Genomic DNA, 24,320 nt, shown 5'->3' with positions numbered 1-24,320 from the left:
ATGCCGGCACCCTGTCGTCTACAACTTCATTGTCTACAACTTTATTAACATCTGTCTACCACTCCACTAGCATCTCCCGGTATTGTGAATAACACCCAACTTACCTTTTGTTGGTATCGTCATGAACTTATCTAAAAGACTGAGTTAAGCATTTGAAAAATCTATTGAAACCAGACATTATAAGTTCATTTTAGGCTGGGTAGTTCAACAAGTCTCTGTGGCTTTGTTTAATGTTTTGTGTTTTTCTCAGGAGGTTGATAAAGTATGTATAATTATTGTTCTGTGTATATTAATCACCAACGTGTTGCATGAGTCGCACTATCTCTTCACATGTAAAGGTAAAGGGACCCCTGACCATTAGGTTCAGTCGCGGACGACTCTGGAGTTGTGGCGCTCATCTCGCTTTATTGGCCGAGGGAGCCGGCGTACAGCTTCCGGGTCATGTGGCCAGCAGGACTAAGCCGCTTCTGGCAAACCAGAGCAGCACACGGAAACGTCATTTACCTTCCCGCCGGAGTGGTACCTATTTATCTACTTGCACGTTGACGTGCTTTCGAACTGCTAGGTTGGCAGAAGCAGGGACTGAGCAACGGGAGCTCACCCCATCGCGGGGATTTGAACCGCCGACCTTCTGATCGGCAAGTTCTAGGCTCTCTGGTTTAACCCACAGTGCCTGCTCCATAGCAATTGTTGTTCATCCTTTACCATTCACCATATAGATGGGTTTTTGACACATTTCTGTATCCTTCTGCTGTGCTGAAGAATTCTACGAAGCAGTGGGTATATCCGGAATCACTGTTCAATACGTCTGTTTGTGAACTACCTCGGCAGCGTTGAACGCCATAAACAAAGCTTTACAGCCTTTTTTCACCAGATAAAAATCTGATATATTGCTTCTTTCAGAGACTTGCATAGTCTTCAAAGACTTTCAGAGACTTATGTTTATTTGGTTTTATGTTTGAAAGAGAATCCATTAAGAGTGCATATTTTGTGACTTTCAGAGATTCGTAAGTTTTCTGTTTATGTGATTTCATATATTTCATATTATATAAAGAGTGTATATTGATATCGTATCATTGTATTTGGTCATCGTGTTGCCTTGGATATTATTGACTATTGATTGCAACAGGGGTTAAATTGTTTATTGGTTATTTGTTGTTATCCCCCAGGTCTCAGCGGCTTTTGGCGATGGCTCGGCTCCCTTTTCCCGGGAGAGGCTAGAAGATTGGCAGAAGGAGTTGTATAAAAACGTGGCCAAGGGGAACGGAGAGTCTCTGATCTCCCTCGGTAAGGAGCAGGGCCAGCTCTCCATGGGATCCCTTTCGGGGTGGCAACAGTGTGGTGTAGTGGTTAAAGCATCGGACTAGACCATGGGAGTCTGGAGTTCGAATCTCCCTGCTTTGCCATGAGGCTCACTGGGCGACTTTGGGCCAGCCGCTGTCTCTCAGCTCAACCTATCACTCAGCCGGGCTGTTTTGAGGATAAGATGGGGAACGAGAGAAACCTTGAGGTCCTTGGAGGAAAGATATGAAATAAATGAAATAAATCAGTGGGCCAAAATACCCCTAAGCTACTCTTGCAGGTCATAGCTGGTTCTCTTGCCATGAATATGGGGTTTATTATTATTATTAAAATTTGTATACTGCCTTTCATCCGAAGATCCTAGGGTGGTTCACCCTGGCTAGGCCATCCTGAATGAACCAGGGACGTCACTCCATCCTCTTGCATTCCTAAAGTTGTTTAGAGTTCCCTTTGGAACTCCCTGCTGTTATGTATCAGACGGGCACAGTCTCTCTTAACTTTTCGGTACCTGTCGGAATGCTCTCCTCTTTCAACAAGCCTCCTCAGCCGAGACTTCTATCCCAGCTAGTTTCGGAATTGGAATTGGCATTTATTCCTTCCGCAGGGCCTGTAAGACAGAGCTATTCCGCCTGTCTTTCAATTTGAACTTAGCCTGATCTTTTATTCCCCTTCCTTCCTTCCCTCTCCTCTTTTATGAAGATTACCCGCTCTGGGATCCCACAGCAAATTCTCTTCGCTGGCCCAAATAGGACTAATTTAGCCAGCTAGCCCTGGTGATCATCTAATGTCTATTGGATGGATTTCCCCCCCTAAATTGATTTTTGAATTCTGAATTTATTGTTATGTACGTTTTATACTGTATTTTATGCTGTTTTTTGTTGTATCAATTAAGTGTTTTAAATTTGTTTTTAGCCGCCCTGAGCCCGGTTTTCTGAACAGGGAAGGACTTGGTATAAAAAATAAATAAATACATATTATTTATTAATTATTATATATGTAATTGTTTCTAACCGCTTTAACTCTATGCCATGGTTGCATATATGCTTCATCATACTGTGAGATTGCTTTGAGAGGCATTGTAAATGGAACTGGTAATTTTAATTTAGGATGGCCTCTCTTAAAAATAAAACACTGCCCTTTAATGGGATCTTCGTAACGACAGTGTTCTCCCTTCCCCGTCTCCTTTGACCAGATCTTGCTGTTTCTAAACTGGAGAATTTCACCTGTACTGCGCAAGAAGGTGCTCCTCACATTCTGGACCAGAAAAACTCAGAAGGATGTGCTCAGGAACCTTCGTCCGATTCCAAAACAGGTATCAAATTTTAAATTGAGAATTGCTTGATGTGTATTTTGTGTGTGTGTGATTCTGTCCTTTCCAAAGCATCCCAGGGGAAATTGCTGTTCTCCTTTTGGGATCTTCCAGCAGTAACGTCTTGCTGCTCATGTGTAGATGGAAGGGAGTGACCAGTTTCTGGAAATGCTTCACTTAAAGGAGATATTACGTTGGGAGCAAGGCAGGGCAAATCTTGGGAACTGCCAGCAACCCTGACCCCCATTTTACAGCCCTACCTCTCGTTCACCCCAAGAACCGCCCTAAAAGGTAAAGGGACCCCTGACCATTAGGTCCAGTCGTGGCCGACTCTGGGGTTGCGGCGCTCATCTCACTTTATTGGCCGAGGGAGCCGGCGTACAGCTTCCAGGTCATGTGGCCAGCATGACTAAGCCGCTTCTGGCGAACCAGAGCAGCACATGGAAACACCGTTTACCTTCCCGCCAGAGTGGTACCTATTCATCTACTTGCACTTTGACGTGCTTTCGAACTGCTAGATTGGCAGGAGCTGGGACCGAGCAACAGGAGCTCACCCCGTCATGGGGATTCGAACTGCCGACCTTCTGATTGGCAAGTCCTAGGCTCTGTGGTTTAGACCACAGCGCCACCTGCGTCCTTCAAATGTAAAGGATAAAGGTAAAGGGACCCCTGACCATTAGGTCCAGTAGCACACGACTCTGGGGTTGTGGCGCTCATCACGCTTTGCTGGCCGAGGGAGCCGGTGTTTTGTCCGCAGACAGGGTGACTAAGCTGCTTCTGGCAAACCAGAGCAGCGCACAGAAACGCCGTTTACCTTCCCGCCGGAGCGGTACCTGTTTATCTACTTGCACTTTGACGTGCTTTCAAACTGCTAGGTTGGCAGGAGCAGGGACTGAGCAACGGGAGCTCACCCCATCGCGGGGATTCGAACCGCTGACCTTGTGATCAGCAAGCCCTAGGCTGTGTGGTTTAACCCACAGCGCCACCCGCGTCCCTTTTTAAGAACCGCCCTGCGCAGGTCTTTAATACAGTACAATCACACCAGGTGCCCAACGTCTTGCTCTGCTTTCCTTTGGACCACCTCAGCGAGGCCGAGAAGGGGTGGGTCTTGCCTCCTGGGCAGCGCTGGACCTCTAATCACACAACCCAGGCTTGTGTCCCAGGAAGGTCACACAAAAAAAGTGTTCCCTGCATTTAACTTGCAGAATTTCCGCTTTGTTTAGGAGGCTGGCTGGAGTGGTGCAGGTTAAATGCATGCAAGGAGAACTTAAAAGCTTTCTTTGCACCCGATCCACACGACGTGGCAAGAACTTTTAAGCTCTCCACCTTGCGCTCCCCCGATTCTGCAGTGCTCTCACAAAATCTCCCGCAAGCAACCCTAAACTTTTAGTCAGTGCGCCAAGTAGACCTTGCCTGCCAACTAAGGCTACCCAGCGCAAAAAAGTGCTTTTGAGGTGTCCCTGGTTCTTGTTTGCACTGCGTTTTCGTTTTGCTGTGGGGAGAGAACACCAAAGACCTGGTGAAGAGAGCACAGCAGAGGTTATATTTTCTGAGAATCCTCCGGAAAAACAATCCCTCAAAGGACCTGTTGATGGCATCTGACCATAGTACTGTGGAGAGCGTATTAACTTATGGTCTGTGCATGTGGTTTGGGAGCTGCACGGCCAGGGAAAAAACAATGCTATCCAGGGTTGTAAAGACTGCAGAGAGAATAACTGGGTGCACTCTTCCCACCTTAGATCAAATCTATGCTGCCAGGTGCCATAAGAAAGCGGCAGAGATAGCACATGATAGTACGTACCCCGGAAATTATCTCTTTCAGCTTCTGTCTTCTGGAAGAAGGTATAGGGTTATAAAGGCCAGGACTAGCCGCCTGAGAAACAGTTTCTACGCTAATGCAATTCTGGTTCTAAACGCAGCATAAGGGGTTTCTGTAGTATAGTGTGTTTTAAAATGGGGTTTTAGAGTTTTTGAATGTTTTATGTAGTTTTGTAGTAGTTTTATGTAGTTTTTATGTAGTTTTATGTAGTTTTGTGGTAGTTTTATGTAGTTTTTATGTAGTTTTATGTAGTTTTCAATTTCATTGTTCCGCAAGGGACAATGACAATAAAGATATCGTATCGTATCGTATTGTAGAAACTGAGGCGACCAATATTCCCAACGCCATGCATTGAATGCATGGTGGAGCCAGCTCTCCTGAGTGCTTGGAAAAACCTGTTTGTCATTATTATTATTATTATTATTAATAATAATAATAATAATTTATATCTCGCCCTCACCAGCCGAAGCCGGGCTCAGAGCGGCTAACAACAATAAAAGTAACAGCATTCTAAAATCAATTCACTTTAAAATCAACTCAAAATCAAATTAATGGCAACCATTGGGCTAGAGTGCTATGAGGATTACAGGAGAGAGGGAGTCAGACTGTGCCTTGGCCAAAGGCCTGGTGGAACAGCTCTGTCTTGCAGGCCCTGCGGAAAGATGTCAAGTCCCGCAGGGCCCTAGTCTCTTGTGACAGAGCGTTCCACCAGGTCGGGGCCAGTACTGAAAAGGCCCTGGCCCTAGTTGACACCAATCTAACCACTTTGCAGCTTGGGACCTCCAAAATGTTTTTATTTGAAGACCGCAAGGTCCTCCGGGGACGCAGGTGGCGCTGTGGGTTAAACCACAGAGCCTAGGATTTGCTGATCAGACGGTTGGCGGTTCGCATCCCCGCGACAGGGTGAGCTCCCATTGCTCGGTCCCTGCTCCTGCCAACCTAGCAGTTCGAAAGCACGTCAAAGTGCAAGTAGATAAATAGGTACCGCTCTGGCGGGAAGGTAAACGATGTTTCCGTGCGCTGCTCTGGTTCGGCAGAATCGGCTTAGTCATGCTGGCCGGCTCCCTTGGCCAGTAAAGCGAGATCAGCGCCGAAACCCCAGAGTCGGCCACGACTGGACCTAATGGTCAGGGGTCCTTTACTTTTACCTTTAAGGTCCTCCTTGGGACTTACCAGGAGAGGCGGTCCCGTAGGTATGAGGGTCCTAGGCCGTATAGGGCTTTAAAGATTAAAACCAGCACCTTAAACCTGATCCTGTACTCCACCGGGAGCCAGTGCAGCTGGTATAGCACCGGGTGAATGTGATCCTGCGGCGAGGACCCTGTAAGGAGTCTCACCGCGGCATTCTGCACCCGCTGGAGTTTCTGGGTCAGCTTCAAGGGCAGCGCCACGTAGAATGAGTTACAATAATCAAGTCTGGAGGTGACTGTCACATGGATCACAGTGGCGAGGTCAGGGCGAGAGAGGTAAGGAGCCAACTGCTTAGCTTGGCGGAGATGAAAAAATGCCGCCTTTGTTTGGTCCAGGAGCGTTTTGAGATTTCAGATAAACCAGGAATACATAGGAAAGGCCAAACTTCTCTCTCTCTCTCTCTCTCTCTCTCTCTCTCTCTCTCTCTCTCTCTCATCTCCCGGAAACAGAATCTCCCATTTCCAGGACAGATATTATTTCGTGGATTAAGCAGGAGGAGGAATTGTGTACCAAGGGCAATGGCCAGGACGGAGCCCTCTGTCAAAGTACCTGCAACTGTGAGTATGTTGAAAGCACCACAACAGCCGTTCTCCCATGTCATCACAAGAGGCTTGTTCCGTTTTTAGGTTATCCGTATTGAGGCTTCCTTTCCTGGCTGCTGCGCAGCTCTATCTCTCCACTTATATTTATCTCGTAGAATTGTAGAGTTGGAAGGGACCCAGCGGTCATCTAGTCCAACCCCCTGCAATGCAGGAGCTTGCAGCTTCGAACCTGCAACCGTGGCGTTGTCAGCACCATCCTCTTGTCATCTGAGGAAGGTGTCTCCACATTGCGCGTTAATGTGAAAATGTCTAGACCAAGTAAGGCGTCTTAGCTGAGATTCAGTACAGCCAAAGGGAAACTGACTCTATGGGATATGCCGTAAGTGGGTCTGAGAAGCCCAGGCATCCTATAGGCATCCTATTTTCCCTCTAACCCTACCACCCTGCCCAAAATGTCCATCTGACAGAGACTACTACAGGGACCACACAATACTCGCTTTCCGCATCTGTAAGAACTCAGATCTTTTAGTGTGGCAGCACCTAATAATAATAGTAGTAATAATAATAATAATAATAATAATAATAATAATAATAATTTATTATTTATACCCTGCCCATCTGGCTGGGTTTCCCCAGCCACTCTGGGCGGCTTCCAACAAAACACTAAAATACAATAACCTACTAAACATTAAAAGCTTCCCTAAACAGGGCTGCCTTCAGATGTCTTCCAAAAGTCAGACAGTTGTTTATTTCCTTGACATCTGCTGGGAGGGCGTTCCACAGGGCGGGCGCCACCACCGAGAAGGCCCTCTGCCTGGTTCCCTGTAACTTGGCTTCTCGCAAGGAGGAAACCGCCAGAAGACCCTCGGCACTGGACCTCAGTGTCCGGGCAGAACGATGGAGGTGGAGATGCTCCTGCGGGTATACTGGACCGAGGCCGTTTAGGGCTTTAAAGGTCAGCACCTAGACTTTGGAACTCCCTGCCACTTGATCTCAGGTATGCCCCACAGGGAAGGGACTCTGCTATGTTTATGTTGCATAGAGCAGCTCTTCAGCCAGGGCTTCCCAGATGTGTCCTTGGACTGCAACTCCCAGGATTCTCGCTAACTTGTTCATAAACTAATCTAGAGTTAGGGGTGAGCAGGGAGGTTTGCTCATGAGGCTAAATCGTCCAGCGTCATTAAAGAGATGAAGAAAGGACCTCTCCGAACTGAATGAATGGGCAGTAAAATAATAATAATCCCTGTGAAACGCCCTCCTTTCAGATGTCAAGGAGATAAAAGAATTGCATAACTTTTTAGAAGACATCTGGAGGCAGCCCTGTATCGGGAGGTTTTTAGTGTTTGATGTTTTTATTATGTTTTTAGATAGGCTGTAAGCTGCTCAGAGTAGCTTGGGAAACACAGCCAGATGGGCGGGATAATAATAATAATAATAATAATAATAATAATAATACTGTTCAGTATTACAGGGTGGTTCGCAGTATAAAAATACAAAATGATTACAGTTGTACCTTGGAAGTCGAACGGAATCTGTTCTGGAAGTCCGTTCGATTTCCAAAACGTTTGAAAACCAAAGCGTGGCTTCCGATTGGCTGCAGAAATCTCCTGCAGCCAATCGGAAGCCCCGTCGGACGTTCGGCTTCCAAAAACAGTTCGCAAACCGGAACACTCACTTCCGGGTTTGCGACGTTCAGGAGCCAAAACGTTTGGGAAATAAGCTGCTTGACTTCCAAGCTACGACTGTACACAAAATACATAATAAAACAAAAACCATCCAATAATAACCTGGCTTCCATGAACACAAGGCCAGGTTACTCATAATTCTAAATTAATGCATTTTTTGGCAAAAATGATTAATTTCACATATTCCACAGGGCGGGTGCCTTCTCGGTAGTGGCACCCGCCCTGTGGAACACCCTCCCACCTGATGTCAAAGAGAAAAATAACTATCGTATTTTTTGCTCTATAAGACTCACTTTTTCCCTCCTAAAAAGTAAGGGGAAATGTGTGCGCGTCTATGGAGCAAATGCAGGCTGCGCAGCAATCCCTCTTGCTGTTCTGGCTTCTGGGATTCAGAATATTTTTTTTCTTGTTTCCCTCCTCCAAAAACTAGGTGCATCTTGTGGTCTGGTGCATCTTATAGAGCGAAAAATACGGTACCAAACTTTTAGAAGACATCTGAAGGCAGCCCTGTTTAGGGAAGCTTTTAATGTTTAATAGGTTATTGTATTTTAGTGTTTTGTTGGAAGCCGCCCAGAGTGGCTGGGGAAACCCAGCCAGATGGACGGGGTATAAATAAAAAAATATTATTATTATTATTATTATTATTATTATACACTCATGGAGCCTCAACTGGCAGTGATGGACCAGGAATCAGACCTTGGGGTCGTAGCAGATGATTGGTGGCGATGTTGCCGCCATATTCGGCAGCTGAAGAAAATTCCTTCCCTGTGTGAAGGGATTGTGACTGAAACAACCCAAATTTGCATTTTGTGTGCATGTTGAATTTTACTTCCGTTGGATTGCCTTCCTTCATTTCTTTCTGTATTCTTGTACGTCATTGTGCTGTGATTCCTTAAATATACTGAAAGGAATTGAAAACAAAGCAGTGATAGCACAATAACTCTTAACTCTGCTGCTCGGCTCCCCAACAGATTATACGGTTTCTGGACTGGATACTTTACCGAGCGACGCAGAAGGAGCCAACCCCTGCGAGTCACTGCAGGGGGGCAACTTGGAAGCAGAAACTCACAAGGGCTCTACTTCAGACAACGCAGGTGAGCGATGAGATCTGGGGGGACGCACCCCAGATTCAAAGCAGCTCATGCAGCAGAACTGTAAGAGCAGGGGGGCATTGGCGCTCAGCCTAGGGACCCAGCACCTCTGGCAAAGGCCTTCCACACTCCAGGAAGTTTCAAGCAATTCACAATTATTTTTTTTTGAAAACTACTGACCTGGGTGGGGCATTTCAGTTCCATTTCAAGGCCGAAACTTTGCAGCATTTTAATTTATATTGCACTGGCTCAAAGAAATCTTCTTGCTGCCTGGGGGCAGCCTTGGAACTGTATATTTGCATTGTATAGTGCATGATTTAAACATCGGCTGTAAAAAAAAAGGAAGCAACATGGACGATTGGATTTCTTAGTTTGTGAAATAATTTCAAAGTGTTGGTGCTGACCTTGAAAGCCCTAAACGGCCTTGGTCCAGTATACCTGAAGGAGCGTCTCCACGCCCATCGTTCTGCCTGGACACTGAGGTCCAGCGCCGAGGGCCTTCTGGCAGTTCCCTCATTGCAAGAAGCAATGCTACAGGGAACCAGGCAGAGGGCCTTCTCGGTGGTGGTGCCTGCCCTGTGGAACGCCCTCCCACCAGATGTTAAGGAGATAAACAACTGACTTTTAGAAGACATCTGAAGGCAGCCCTCTTTAGGGAAGTTTTTAATGTTTGATGTCTCAGCCTGTTTTTAATATTTTGTTGGGAGCCATCCAGAGTGGTTGGGGAAACCCAGCCAGATGGGCGGGGTATTAATAATAATAATAATAATAATAATAATAATAATAATAATTTTTATTTATATCCCGCCCTCCCCAGCTGAAGCCGGGCTCAGAGCGGCTAACATCAAATGTATAACGCATTACTGTAACATAAAATCAGACAATCAATTAAAATACATCCTCAAATCAGATCAGGATCAGAATAAAATCCAATCAGATGGCAACCCGCAGATTAGGGTTGGGGACCTTAAATGCTCACCAGGCCCAACTGTTTGTGCTGGACTTATATGGGCCTGTGAGAAAAATTGGGAGGCCACTTTCATGCAAGTTCTTATGAATGGGGAGAGGGAGTCAGACCGAACCCCGACCAAAGGCCTGGCAGAACAGCTCCGTCTTGCAGGCCCTGCGGAAAGATGTCAAGTCCCGCAGGGCCCTAGTCCCTTGTGACAGAGCGTTCCACCAGATCGGGGCCACGGCCGAAAAAGCCCTGGCTCTGGTTGAGGCCAGCCTAACCTCCCTGTGGCCTGGGACCTTCAGGATGTTTTTGTTTGAAGACCGTAAGTTCCTCTGTGGGACATACCAGGAGAGGCAGTCCCGTAGGTACGAGGGTCCTAGGCCGTATAAATAAGTTGTTGTTGTTGTTGCTGCTGTTATATACTGCAGTGCAGGGAGTTGTAGATGACTCCTGGGGTCCCTTTCAACCCTACAATTCTATTAAACTGGTGCCTTCCAGGGGTGTTTGGGGCTTTAGGGTGTTGGAACACGCCTGGGGGCGCACGCAGCCCTCAGATCGAGACAAACCTCTCCGGGCGTCTTCCTTATGAAGCGCAGCCCGGGATGTCATAAATCTTCAGTCCCGGTGCGCACCAGCGACACATACCCAAAGATATGAAGGTATCAGCAGAGTATAGCCGAAACGACGTGGAGATTAGGTGTGGCATTCAAAGTAATTTATTAAGCAATATATACAGGACAAAGCAATAATGGCGTCCTCTCACATCTTCTCGAAGAGAGAGAAAAAGTACAGTGGGCGCTCGGGTTGCGAACGTGATCCGTGCTGGATGCACGCTCGCAACCCGCAGCGGCGCTTCTGCGCATGTGCGGGTTGCGTTTCGGCGCTTCTGCGCATGTGCAAAGCGCGCTTTAGCAGTTCTGTGAATGCGTGACTGCCAGAACCGGAAGTAACCCGTTCCGGTACTTCCAGGTTTCGGCGGGTGCATAACCCGAAAAAACGTGACCTGAAGTGGCTGTAACCCAAGGTATGACTGTACAACCCAGTGGAAGAGATGAGACTGACTTCCATTCTCCCACTTCCCAAGCCTGGAAAGTAAACACAGACATGTGATGTAACAATCACATATCCAGCAACGGGAGAATGAAAATGGTGACATAGGGCAGGGGTAGTACCACTGGTGGGAGATACGCCGTCGTGCTCCTTTTGGGGGAGTTTTTTTCTCTTTTGGTCCCCAACCTGCACTCAAGCTCTCACCTGGGGCTTCTAGAAGCTGTCAGCATGCGACAGTGTAAACAACTTGGGAAATGACCAAATGTCCGGCTAAACCAGGTGAGGGCAGCCGATGTGTCTCAAGCCCTTCGTGAGTTAGGGGCTTGCCCTGCATGTGAAGACAGGCTCCGGTGGATGCAGCGGGCGAGACCAAGGTTGGGTCCAGTGGTTAAGAAGGCAGTAATCTGGCATCTCAATATGGAGGATGACATGGGTGGGTGTTTATTGATCTATTTGATCTGGGCGGAGCAACGGGGGAAGCTGGCTTTCAAAGCCACTTCAATCTCCCTTTCCCAAAGTGTTAAAATTGAGTTGTGGAAAATACGGGAACAAGAAGGAGAGGCAGAACTGAGATTTGGAGATAGGCTTCAGGGGTCCAGACTGTGGGAAGTCCCGAAAAATGAATAATTATAATTTGGATGATAATTTGGTCTTTTTTATTTTAGTTGTTTATTTTAATTGGCTCATGATTGGATATGTTAACTGGATGTTTTTTGTTGGAAAATTAATAAAAACGATTTTAAAAAAATAAATAAATCTCCCTTTCCCCCTCCCGCTTGACAGGGTCACCGGCTTCCAGGTCGGATGCAGTTTCGTGGGTCAAAGAAGAGGAGCCTTCAGCAGGAAGGGATGGAGGAAACTGGCCTCAAAGCGCTTGTAATGGTGAGTAGGAGACTTAAGCAAGGGTAAGGCAGCAAGGCCAAATAGCTACAAACCGCCAGCATGTTTGCAATGCTAAGCAGAGTCCAGCGTGGTTACGAATTGGATGGGGGACCGTCTGTTGAGATTCCTGTTGGACTAGATGACTCAGGGATCCCTTACAACTCTGCAATTCCACTCATGCCTCTTTGGGCAGTGGGGAAGCATCTGCCAGCCTACAGGCCTAACGTGGCGCAGTGGTTAGGGGCCGGTGTGGTGTAGAGGTTAGTTGCACTGGCTCTCGGTATCGGGTCAGGTTTAAGGTGCTGGTTTTGACCTTTAAAGCCCTTTGTGGCTTAGGGCCCTCGTATTTACGGGACTGCCTCTCCTGGTCTGCCCTGCAGAGGACCTTAAGGTCCATGAATAATCATAGTTTAGAGGTCCCGGGCCCTAAAGAAGTCAGATTATCCTCCACCAGGGCCAGGGCCTTCTCAGTGATGGCTCCGACCTGGTGGAATGATCTGTCCCAGGAGACCAGGGCCCTGCAGGATTTAACTTCCTTCCGCAGAGCCTGTAAGACAGAGCTATTCCGCCTGGCCTTTAATTTGAATTCAGCCTGATTTTTTATTTCCCTTCTCTTCCCCCCATCCCTTTTATGAAGATCACCCGCTCTGAGACCCCACAGCTAATTCTCCCCTGGCCTCCTCACTGGCCAAGTAGGACCAATTCAGCCAGCTAGCCCTGGGGATTATCTGTTTGATTTTTGAATTCTTGGCCCCCTCCCCCCGATCACCCCCCGGCTGCTATCTAGCACGCAGGAGGAAAGGGAAAGAGTTTCAATGTCAGTGTTTAATAATACGCTAAAAAACTTTCAATACGATGGTTACACCAAACCCTTTCCTCTCTCTTCCTTGCCACCCAGCTAACGCCAGAGCCCAGCCACACCCGGAGGAAGCGCCGAGCGAGGAAGACCCTGCCAACCCACCTCTCCTGCTCTTCCTCCCCGGGGGCTCGGTGGCGCCCATTTTGAATGGCGCCATTGGTGAGAGCCGGCCCCTCCCCGGCCTCCGCGGCGCCCGCAGCGGGAGGCACCCTGGCTCTCCCTCGGCCAGGGGCACGCCGGAAGCGGCGGTGGAGCGTCCGCACCGCTGCGCGGACTGCGGCAAGACCTTCAGCCTGTTGCTGAGCCTCCAGATGCACCAAATGAACCACCAGAAACGGAAGCAGTACGAGTGCTCGTTCTGCGGGACGGCTTTCAGCTCCCCCTCGGAGCTGCTGCGGCACCGCATGATCCACACGGGCGAGAGGCCTTACCGGTGCTCGGTGTGCGGGAAGGGCTTCGTGCGCAAGCAGCACCTGGTGCCCCACCTGCGCCTGCACACGGGCGAGAGGCCTTACCACTGCGCCGAGTGCGGCAAGGACTTCATCTGCAAGCACCACCTGCAGGAGCACCAGCGCACCCACACCGGGGAGCGGCCCTACGCCTGCGCCCAGTGCGGGAAGAGGTTCCGGAGGAAAAAGTCGCTGAAGGACCACTGGAGGGTTCATAGCGCTGAGGAACAGCAGCAGCAGGGACAGGCGGGCTCTGCCCGGGTGCCTGAGGGCACGGAAGGGGACGTCCGAGTGGAAAATTAATGTGCTGGCTCAGGTGTAGCTCAGCGCACAAGGCGCAAAGTTCAGCAGTGTATTTGTTTCTTTACAGCTCGGCAACGCATCCCATCATTGCAGTTACAGGGAATGAAGGTCTCTGCCCTCTGCTGCCCCCTCCCCAAGTCTCCTGTTTTCCAAGCAGCCTACACCAGAGGGAGGGGAATCTGTGCCCTTTGTTCTGCTACATACATAGCCGTCCGTGTCCTTGGAGACAAAGGCAGGGAGCTTAGTACAGCAGGAGTGGCAAGCTTCTGGGATGCTTTTGCCCCCTCCTCCTCTGCTGCACCATCCGAGTCTGAACTGCTTTCTGCACCTGGTCCATCTTGCTCACTAAAGCCTGTTGCTTCTTCTGCCTCCAACCGTTTCTCCTGTCCTTCCCCCTCTTGCCTGTCCTCTGTGTCCCTCCACCACTCCCTGGGCTCTGACCCTTCCTCCTCTGAGGCTTCCCTAGGGCGTTCCCTGGCTGGTGCTGTAGTGCACTTCTTGTCATCCTGCCAAGACGGTTGGGTAGGTGGGTGGCTGGCTGGCTCCTTCTTCCCAGAGTCTCTTGGCCATGGCCAAATGACTCTGCAGCTTCCAAGCCCGAATGCAGATGTGCCTGCTAGCTCCATTCATTCTAGCCTTCTCCAGCGGTTTTGGACTAAAACTCCCATCAGCTGGGGGTGCTGATGGGAGTTGTAGTTCAAAACCACTGGAGGGCTCCAGAGTTGGGGAAGACCCTCTTACGCTGTTCGAGAGCCCCTCGGGTACCACTCCCCACCGTTAAGAGCATCTCTACCAAACCCTTGGCCTCTGCTTGCCCTCCAGCAGTTCATTGCTTCCCTCCCTTGGCGTGTAAACATTTTCTTTCTCCCAGTGTTGCCTCTCTCATCCGTCTGTCCAGTTCAGGTGCGCTGTCCTTTTCTGCACAACGGGTTTGCAGTCGTCCCAGGATTTTCGCAGCAGCTTGTTTTCTTTAAGATAATAAGTGTGGGGGGCAGGATCTGTTTGGTGCTCTGGTTTTTGTATACGGTTTAAAGTGCTCCCTAAATAATAAACCACCACTGGCTGCAAGCGTGGAGTTTTCTCACTTGCTTGAAACAAGTTCTGTTTTCCGCTTGTCTTGCAGCTTAAGTACGTTCAAAGACACTGGCATATGTGCTTCGACTTACTGAGTCTTGGTAAGACACTGACGAAGGTGGAGAATTTAGGAGAGAAAACGAGCACTCGGGGGTCAGGCAGTAAAGCTCTCTTAAACTTTTTATATTCTTTATGCAAAATACACTTAGCATGTGCCTTTAAAACTGTTCGTATGGTGCCCTTAACCAACCCAAAGCTCAGTCTGGTGCTTATCACAGGAGGGGAGTTAGGCTCATCACATAAACATTATTTTTTCTGTCGTGGTGCCCTTAATGCAAAAATGCAGCTTGTATTCCCCTGCTCACATTTAATATGGATTTTCCTTTGTTGGGCATGATCCAATTTCGGGAGGGGGGAGCAAACAAACCGTTTGCAATATTGACCTCCACATTTGGAAGGCTCACCCCTAGTTCAAGACGCTATATTCCACTCACCCCTTAACACACCCAGCTCCTAGAAAGCCGCTCCTAGTATCCACTGACCTCTTTCTCCCTTCCTGAACTCCAGTCTGATCCCTCTTCCCGTGTCTCGTTTCAGCCACTTGCTGACCAACACCAAGTAGGTTCTCTTCCGTATTACTCGGTGGGCTTCTAAAAGCAAACAGTGGGACAACTTACAGGAGCCTTCGCGAATCTGACACCATCCAGATGTTCTGGATGTCATCTCCCACAAGACTCGGCCTGCACAGCTGGAAGTTGCAATCCAAGATATCTGGAACACAGCAGGTTGGCTAAGGCTGTTTGTGTGGTTCTCCTTGATTTTTTGGGGGGGGTGTGTGTGAGGTGTTGCGGCATCAAGAGTGGAGGTCCTCAACTTCTGCAGGAAACAGGCCAGAGCCTTAGATTCCCCCCTCTCTTAAGAGGCCGCCGGCATTATTAATTCCTTATTCCGTTAGCTGGAAACCAGGATTATCCTCTCTGTGCGCAAATTCATTTTAACATCAGGGAGATTAGCAGCATGTAAATGCAGCCGATTTCAAGGGCTTTTCCTTTCTGCGGAAAAGACGCGTGTATTTTTTTTGGGGGGGGGCGAGGGAGCGTCGCAGGAAACTTAGAGGCAGTGTTTTAAACTCTCTGCCATTTGCTGTGTTTTGAAATTCGTAGAGCACTCTGCTTTCATGGAATCGTAGAGTCGGAAGGGACCCGAGGGTCATCTAGTCCAACCCCCTGCAGTGCAAGAATCTCAGCTAAAACATCCAGGACAGATGGCCATCTGACCTCTGCTTAGAAACCTCCAAGGAAGGAGAGTTCACAACCTCCCGAGGGAGACTGTTCCACTGTCGAACAGCTCTTGCTGTCAGAAAGAGAAAGCACTACATGCAGTGTGGAGCTGAACTATGGAACAAACCGCCACAGGATTATAGAATTATAGAACGGCAGAGTTGGAAAATACCCTGAGGGTCATTTAGTCCAATCCCCTGCAAAGGGGGACTCTCGACCGAAGCATCCATTTGGCAGGGGGAAGGAAAGGGAGGGAGGCGAGAGAAGAGCTATAGCTCAGTGGAAAGGCACCTCCTTTGCAGGTTCAAGCCCAACTGCATCCCCAGGGAGGTAGGACTCGGGGAGATGTTCTGCCTGAAGCCCTGTAGACTTGTTATCGGGTCGGTTTAGGCACCGCTGAACTAGATGAGCCAACAGCCACACTCTTGTCTCAAGGCAGCTTCCTACGACAGAGAGAGAACCCAGAGCCACAAAAAAAAAACGAATTCAGACTAAAGCTGGCAGCCAAGGTTGAACATCTAGAAGCTTTATTTAAACCCTTTACAATAGGTAAGAATCACAACATCAAATCCGGAAACAGCTGCTTTTAAAAACGGAGACAGTCAGTAACTATTACAAGTCCGAGGACAGGAGAGGAAGGTAAACAGAAGCAAACGGGTTTTAAGATCCTGCCGTCGTGACAGCAGGGTCCTCTGAGCTCCCACCCGGACAGGTTTGTCCAACCACCTCTCTCCTGCGTTCCAGGCGCCATCGCACCCATGCATTTTCTGAACACACCCCTTCCCTCCCTCCCTCCCTCGCCCCAGCACCACCCAGCTAGACTATTGTGGGAACACCTGTGTAATTCTACCTCCATGCGCAGCCATGGCCAGGAGTGGCGCTCCCTTCTGGTTGCACAGCCGCACCGGGTGAAGTCGTGCGAGACGGCTCTGGCCCTTTGCCAAGGAGGCGCCCCAGCAACAACTCCCAGCAGTCCACAAGCCAGCCGGGAGGGCACCAGCTTGGCGAAGGCTGTCCTACGGCTACAGCAATGATTTCTGCGCGCGCGCGCGCACACATACAAGGCAGACATTTTCGCCAGGGCTGCCCCAATCTCTCTGCCTCCCTTTGCAAGGCCAGTGCTCGTTCCCGCTCATTCGAGATGGGCAAATCACCCGCTGTAGTGGCACAGATAACCTAACTGCTTCCATCTACCCTCTTGCCCTTTCTGTACTGTCGCCGACGTAGACAGAGACTCGCCAAAGCAAGAGGAGAGGAAGGGGTGTTTCTTAATCCGGATGGTGCTCGTAAGAGACTGCAGGGGATGGAAGCTCGATTGATCTCCCGATATTGTTCAGAGTTGGGAGAGCCATGGCACCTGCTCTCTTAAGTTCCTTCAAGCCCTCGTAGGAAACAGGCCAGCAGCCGCTCTGCCTTTTCCGACGTCATCACCACCCCGAGAAGGGGCTTCAGGCAGCGCATCCCGGCCGTTACGAAGAGGACATCCCGTTTGGTTCTCCAGCTAACTGAGCGGCCGTTGCCGTTCTCCGTTCTGCCATGGCTCCCCCAACCTGGGGCGCTCCAGCAGGTTTGAACTGCAACTCCCAACAGGGCCTGTTGGGAGTTGTAGTTCAACCCTGCTGGAGCGCCCCAGGTTGGGGGCGGCTGTGATAAAACTATAAGAATCTTTACAAGCAAAGTGGAGAGTTCACGGCGTTTTATTCGGTTTAACCACTCAGCGTTGAGCTGCAGCCCCACCATGTCCAAGTACAGCCACAAGGGAATCGGTACTTTTTATTTCCCAGAGCCTCCTTGGCGAATCTAAAGACCCCGGCATGCCAAAGCTTCAGCCAGCATCCTTCGTCCCTCTGGACCAGCCCTGATACAGTTGGGTGTGTGCATGGCTTTCCTGAGCCTGTCCGCCCCACGATGGAAGGGAATCAGAAATGCCAGACAAATCAGAAATGCCACTTGCAAGCTACTCTGTCATACAGTAGCCCAAGTGGCGAAAAGTACATTCAGGGTAAAGACAGATGTTCATTTTAAGAGCGAGGGAGGCATACTGATGGTGTCCCTGCTGCTCTGCAAATCAAAACAGTTTCTCTTTCTGGACCAAAACAGGTCTGCAGGTTTTCCAAGTAGCTCTGCGTGAAAAGAGCTAGTGGGAGGGAGAGGATAGACTTGTGCAGAGCACCTATTGGCTAGCTGCTGTGACTTCAACAACCGCTTCCACCCCGTCACGTAGTTTTGCAACTGTTTTAAGAATGCTTGCAGATCGTATTTTGGAGGAGGTAAGGCAAAGGATGGAAATTAACATGAGCATGCTGCTTTTAATAATAATAATAATAATAATAATAGTGGTGATGAGGCTGGCTTGATGTGCAAGGCTAGAGCAAGACACAGATGGATGCCTAATGGGTTAAGGGCCCACTCTTGACAGCTCTTAAAAGCCTACAGCTGTCTTTACCCTCAAGTCGTCTGCAAGGAAGGCGAAGAATTACCCTGGGCTGGCAGAGAGGCGTCCAGGTTGCTGCCAGAGCCCTATACAGCCTCTCACCCGGGCCTCTTGATCCAGACCCATCTCTGCTTGGCTGCAGATAACCCAATTCCTGCTCTGTTTTGTGCGTACCACTGATATGTGACACTACGGCGCTGAAACCCACGTCTGTGGCCACATTTCTGCCCAAGAGGATGCAGCTGCAAGCGCATCACCCAAGACGGCAGGACCACACACACCCCACGTCAGCTGAAAGGCAGCAAGTCCCTCGCCTCCGAGCATCTATGCCACACACTTTCTTCACCAGCCTGTTCCACCCTGAACGTTATCACAAGTGCAGAGGCTTTAAAACAAGGTGTTCCCTGGGCTAAGAGTGCCCCTGTGCCTCTTGCGAAGAGGAGAACCTCTCCTAATCCAATGGGGACCAGCTGATGGCTACCTCAACCAGCTGCCTCCTAATCCACCACTGGACCAGCTGGCTAATCTCCTGGCTTCCTTGGGGGAGGGCTTGGCTTGCTACCCAAGCAAAGCGGCTGTCTTGAGAAGCTTCTTGATTCCCTTCCCCGTTCATCAAGTAATTCCCTAAAAGCAAAGTGCATTTTCAAAACACCAGGAACTGCGCTTCCCTTCCCCTCGGTCTAACCAGGGCACCCTCACACAGAACACGTGTCGCTGCAGATTAGGCTTGAGGGATCTCTTCGGTTGTTTCTGGGCTGCATTTGTAATCCTCAGGCTCAGGCTGAGGGGAGCAGGGAGCCAAACAAAACCTAGAGCGCCACGGGCTCCCCATCCCCAGTGGCGATGAGGCTGGGGTCGCTGTTTAGTGTGCAACTGGCCAGGCCTGTGGGCCTCACCATTGAACGGAATGATCAACAACACACCCAATAGTCTATCTTAACAGCATAGTGCAAGGGAAGAGGGAAAGTCATGGAGAAGCTATCCGGCGAAGCCTCATCTTCTTTCTGAGGAACCCCAAGGAAAGCAAGAGGGAAAACCACCCCCTAAAAGGGCGCCGCAAAACTACAATTCACCTCCAGGTTAAAAAACTACACACCCAAGTTGCATGCTTATATCTAACCAGTGCAACTGTTCGTTCCACCATCCAAGCTCAACTCAAGCCTCATTTCCAGGGAAAGATGCCCAACATGGACGACCTTGCCCAACAACACAAAACTTCCAAGGTTCTGCGGAACTCTGATCCCCGATGGAAAGAACACAGACCTACAGCTTCTGTAAACCACAGGTGGAAAAGAGGTGCCCTCCAACTGCAGATGGACTCCAACTCCCATTGACCCCGCCCAGGCTGCATGGCCAATGGGAAAGGACGATGGGAGTTGGAGTCAAAGATCTGGAGAACCTTGGGATTCTCAGCCTGGTTGTTAACTTCCCAAAGCTCAAATAGGGAGCGAGTTACACAGCTACATGTGCACGGGTGTGTCTTGCTGCCTCCTCCTTCCTCAAGCCCGTTTACGCCACGCCTCTGCCAAAATGGATCGCCTGGATCGTCCACCCTAAGCCAAACACTGTCCTGCAAATTGGCTAACTCACGAGGGAGGCTGGTTGTGACGTGCAGAGCTGCAGATTCCACTTGCTGCCCTGGGAAGAAAAACCTAACCATGACCTCCAAGGGTCGTGCCTCTTAGGTGGAAAAACTGGGTGGCAGCTCCCTCTACACTTGCTAGCATGAGGCCACGATCCACGAGGGCGTTCTCCCAAAGGGGATTCCGCAGGAGAACGTCCCATCCCAATGGACTGTGGCCTCATAGTTCAGGTGCAACTTCCACCCTTACCGGTACCCAAATAAATATCTATGGCCACATTTTTCAGCTGCGCTGAAACCTGACAGTCAAACAGAGACAAGATCTAAGCCAGGTTCTCAAACACAGCTCTGGGAGCAAGGGCGGTTCATTTATTGCTTTCGCTTCTTAGCCTAACAGCCACCACCTCTAATACTTCTCATGATCCGTTTTGTAAAAAATACCTACGTAACAACCCCCCCCCCATGAAATCTGCTCCTGCCCCTCCAAAACAAGAGGGAGGAAAAGGAGACCAGCGCTGGGCTACGAAAGCCCTTTCTCCCCAACCCACCCTTCCCCGCCCCAGAATTGCAGTATTTACAAGCTACTTTCAAATCTAAAATTGCATTGTTGTAAAAATCCTTATTAGAAACCAAAGCTGGGGACTAAGAAAAACTTCCCCGTAGCAATCGTCTTTAAGCGTCTCTCCGGGTCTAAGGCTAAAAACACAGGCACGACACGTGTTAAGTGAGCGTGTTGTGCGGGAACGAGTGCGCGCACACCGCAGGACTGGGCGCAACCGGAACCTGCACATGTTCTCAAGACAGGCGGGTGCTAATATCGACCACCTCAAAGTGATTCAGGTCGGGAACAAAGAAGGAATCGACAACCCTTTACAAGACACTTTTTTTTTTGCGCTATCACGGAAGATAAAGTGCAATGTTATTTGACTTTCCAAGTGAGAGTCCTCAAGCGACGGATCGTAGGAGAAACATCGTTGCAAACAGGAGAAGGACCCTCCAGCAAACAAAAGTCAATTGCTCCTCAACTTGGGGGTCAGAGGAAAGGGAAGCCAAGACAATGGGGCTTCCAGCTGAAGTATCTGAGCCCACCAAACACTTTTCCGCGAAAGAAGCTGCGAGTCTCAGCTTCTTTTCGTTCTTTTTTAAAGCATGTGCCCCACAAGCTTCGTAGGGCAGGAGGTCGATGAGGCAACTGCTTGCCTTTCTACGGAAGCCCAGGAAGCTCCCATTTTCGAGCACACAGGCTGTCCTTATTGCTTCAAGGGACAAGTTTCCCTGTCGGACAAGGGGGTCGCCTAAGCAAGCGCTCCCCTTCTGCCATCACCACCCCTTGGCCTGGCAGCGGGGAGGTCAGCGGAGTGGGAAACCCAAGCTGGTGTTTAGAGGTTGGGCGAGAGACCGGGAGACGTCATCAGCCGCAGGGCAGGGATGTAGACTGGAGGGGAAGGGAGCCATGCACGGCAGGTGGAAGTGGAGATCTCGAAGGGCTGGAACACAAAAACGCGCGCACACACAAGTGGACCTGCTCCGCTAGGAAGACGCTGCCGCCCAGGGATGCTGCTAAAGCGGCGCAAGGCAGCGTCTCGCTCCTGAGGCGAGCAGTTCCACTGTTTATAGGCCTCTCTGACCCAGGAAAAAACCTTCCCAGAGGAGCCAGGAATCCAAAATCTAAGCGGGGGAACCAGTTCGATGAGATGTTCACCTACGCAAACCTCGCCGGGGCAAGTGGGGAGGAACCACTGGGCTTTTGCAAAGCTACCCCACCCATTTGAAGGAGGCTTTCCATGGGGCCTGGCCCTCAAAGCAGAGGAGATTTGGGGGTGTCTCCTATTACACCCCCGTCTTCAGCTTCCATTGCCTGCATTGCCTGTTTGAAACAAAAGGTTGGAGTTGCCAGGACAAGGTCTCACAGGGAAATGCCAGGGCAGGAAGAAGGAGGAGTTGGTACTGGGGTGGCGGATGGGAACGTGCGAGGAAGCTGCACAGCAGCGTGTAACAACGTGAGTGGGGGGCTCCCTGAGATCTGGAGGGCGGGAGAGCCGGTGGGCAGGTGCAGCAAGCTTTGCAACAGACTTGGAAGCAGACTTGGAATCAGCGTGGCCGAGATGGAAGGTGGGCAAGATGGATCACAAGCACACATACATATATTTCTGTACACAGACAGGCCCCTTTCTAGGTGCAAAACCTGCAACTTCCTCCTTAAAAGGTTTCTATAGTATTCCAAGGAGGGGAAGGGAGATGCGATTCATGAGATTTCAGCATACTGTTTTGATGCAAAAAAGGGGGAAGAAAAAAAGCCCCGCTAAGGTTTTAAAAAGCCATTTTATTAGAAACCATGCAACCTTTAATATTTATATATATATATATATTTATTTATATATATATAAAAACAACAACCACAAGTGCAATATGTCTTTTGTGTGTGAATGCAGACCCCGGGTTTGCTGTGTTGCTGAAAAGCACACTGTGACCAAGAGATAAAAGGGGGGGGGGGAGAGCTGTGCTATCATCGCTGCTCCTTCCCACAGCCATCATCTCCTGCCTGCCTCCCAGCAGAAGTCTGCCTACAAAACAACCCCCCCCCGCCCAAATATTTGTTCCCTGCGGTTTGGGTCCCCCCCTCTTCCTTTCAGAATTCCCCCACGACTCTCACAACACACCATTTTCAAAGTTTTATTTACATTTCGTTTTAGTGTCATTTGCAATGCAAAATTTTTTAATAAAATTGCCGAAGGTGCTCAAACTCTTGTTGCCAACACTCCCCACCCCCCACAAGCCCCATCCAACCCATACCCACCCCTAGAAGAAAAAATGGGTCTTTTCTTCCAAAGGAGAGCAATCTCTGCCTCTTTCTCTCCTTGGCACCTTCAGATCACCTAGCCAGCCCCATGCAGACGCTGCCTTTCGTCAGACCCTCAACACTTTCCCATGACCCTCTTGGTATTTTGGGGGGTGGTGGGGCAGCGGTCAAGCAGTCTCCCCACACCACTCCCTCCCCAACTCTGCCAGGATGCCCCACTGCCAGGGGCGAGCTTCCTTATAAATGCCAGACTCCACCCCAGCTCCAAGGTGCACAGATCCCGGAGCCAAACCCATCGTGCCTTGAGGATTAAATCCTGCAAATATATTCCCCTGCTCTTTCTCCAGGATGGGCAGCGGAGGATCGGCCCCCCCATGGGAACTAGATCCTGTTGAGATGCAATACAGCAGACCCTCAAAAGAGCCAGGGCTTCTGTCTGCAGCAGTCAGTTAAAAAGGACCTTCATAGCTTTTTGTTTTTTGGGAGGAGAGCAGTGAACGCCATTCCTCTACCACCCACAACCTCCTCTCAATGCATCCTCAAGAACTTTTAACCAACGTGGCTCAATGCCTTTTTTTGCTCCATCATTTCAAAGTTTTTTTTCCTTTTCCTTTTTAAGCACACACAAAAAATAAACACCACACACAAATGAAGAAAAAAAATTAAAAAATGAAAGAAAAAGAACACAGTTAAAATGGCTGGATATGTCGATAAGAAGCCAGCAGCACTGCAGCAGAGGTTAACGTTTTGTTTTTTTTAATTCTCCTATGGCAAAGGGCAAGGGGGGGGGAGGGAAGGGAGCGCGGTGAGCCTGCGGTAACAAGCGACAGAAATCGGCAAACACTTTATTGTACTTTTTTAAATCACAATGAGAAGGAGGAGGGTTGGGGGACTGGGGGAGAGAAGGAGGTTAAGGAGTTAAAAGAGTTCCAAAAGAGAGTGAAACTATCATGTGTGAGAATAATAATAATATATAGACCAGCATTAAATAGTAGGCAGCGCGAAATGACGCAGGGCAAAGGGAAATGGGTTGCTGGAGGGGGAAAGAGGGCAGCAAAGCTGACTCCCGCTAACTCCCGCCTGGGTCTCGGGCTCCGCCACGAGTGGGGCAGACCAGCGTTCCCTCCCTAGTCCCCACACAGCAAGCCAAGAAGGACGGGACAAAACCAAAACAACTCCAAAGCACATTCGGACACCCCCCGGGGGGCAGCCCATTTCTTCACCCAGAGATACCAACCACCAGACGCCACGGAGGCTCTCAGCGGCAGCCTGGCACACTCCAGAGAGGTCCCCTGCCGTGGGGCAGGGAGGCCAGCCCACCTTTCCAGGGCCAAACAAAGCCAGGCTCCGGGTCAAGGGAGACGAGCTTCTCGCGAGCGGGAGGAGGGCAGGAGGAGAGCGGGAAGGGAGCAGAGTCACAAGCCTTGCTGAGGAAGAGCGGCCGCCGTCTCTTCCGCGAGGGGAGCCTGCCGTGGCGGCGGCAGCAGCGGCGGTGGCGGCGGTGGCTGCAGAGAGGTGGAGGCGGCTGAGGCCAGGCTTTCGCTGACCGAGGTGCTGCGCCGTGGGGAGGTGCCGCCGGAGAAGACAGGGGGGTGGTTGGAGGCTGTGGGGTCCGCCCCGTGGTCCGTGCGGGCCTTGGCCTTCTCACGGAACATCAGCTTGTGGGACTCAATCTGCAGCGACACAAGGGGGAGCGGGGGGAAGACGGCAATG

At 50.0% G+C, this 24,320-nt stretch overlaps 2 protein-coding genes across 14 annotated transcripts in view; one reads left to right on the top strand and one right to left on the bottom strand.

Moving 5' to 3' along the window:
* The window catches only part of LOC308459071 (zinc finger protein 777-like), a 29,039-nt gene extending 6,520 nt beyond the window's left edge, over positions 1-22,519 (top strand). The window contains exons 3-8 of the mRNA XM_080974141.1: positions 1,170-1,287; positions 2,495-2,614; positions 6,071-6,178; positions 8,820-8,942; positions 11,728-11,826; positions 12,725-22,519. Of these exons, the coding sequence (XP_080830267.1) occupies positions 1,170-1,287; positions 2,495-2,614; positions 6,071-6,178; positions 8,820-8,942; positions 11,728-11,826; positions 12,725-13,437 (1,281 nt within the window). The 3' untranslated portion in view covers positions 13,438-22,519. The remainder of the gene's footprint in view (positions 1-1,169; positions 1,288-2,494; positions 2,615-6,070; positions 6,179-8,819; positions 8,943-11,727; positions 11,827-12,724) is intronic.
* MAP4 (microtubule associated protein 4) overlaps positions 16,297-24,320 on the bottom strand; it is a 178,330-nt gene continuing 170,306 nt past the window's right edge. For 12 of the 13 annotated variants that reach the window (XM_080973943.1, XM_080973950.1, XM_080973953.1 and 9 more), the window contains one exon: positions 24,140-24,280. In XM_080973943.1, coding sequence (XP_080830069.1) covers positions 24,276-24,280 — 5 coding nt within the window. In that variant the 3' untranslated portion in view covers positions 24,140-24,275. Of the gene's footprint in view, positions 24,281-24,320 lie in introns of all 13 variants that reach the window. The other variant, XM_080973947.1, reaches the window with a different exon arrangement.

The sequence above is a fragment of the Podarcis pityusensis genome, assembly GCF_964106645.2.
Source record: "Podarcis pityusensis genome assembly, chromosome: 12".
NCBI classification, from domain to species: domain Eukaryota; kingdom Metazoa; phylum Chordata; class Lepidosauria; order Squamata; family Lacertidae; genus Podarcis; species Podarcis pityusensis.
The sequence above is the reverse complement of the archived record's forward strand: the minus strand, read 5'-3'. Positions and strand labels throughout refer to the sequence as shown.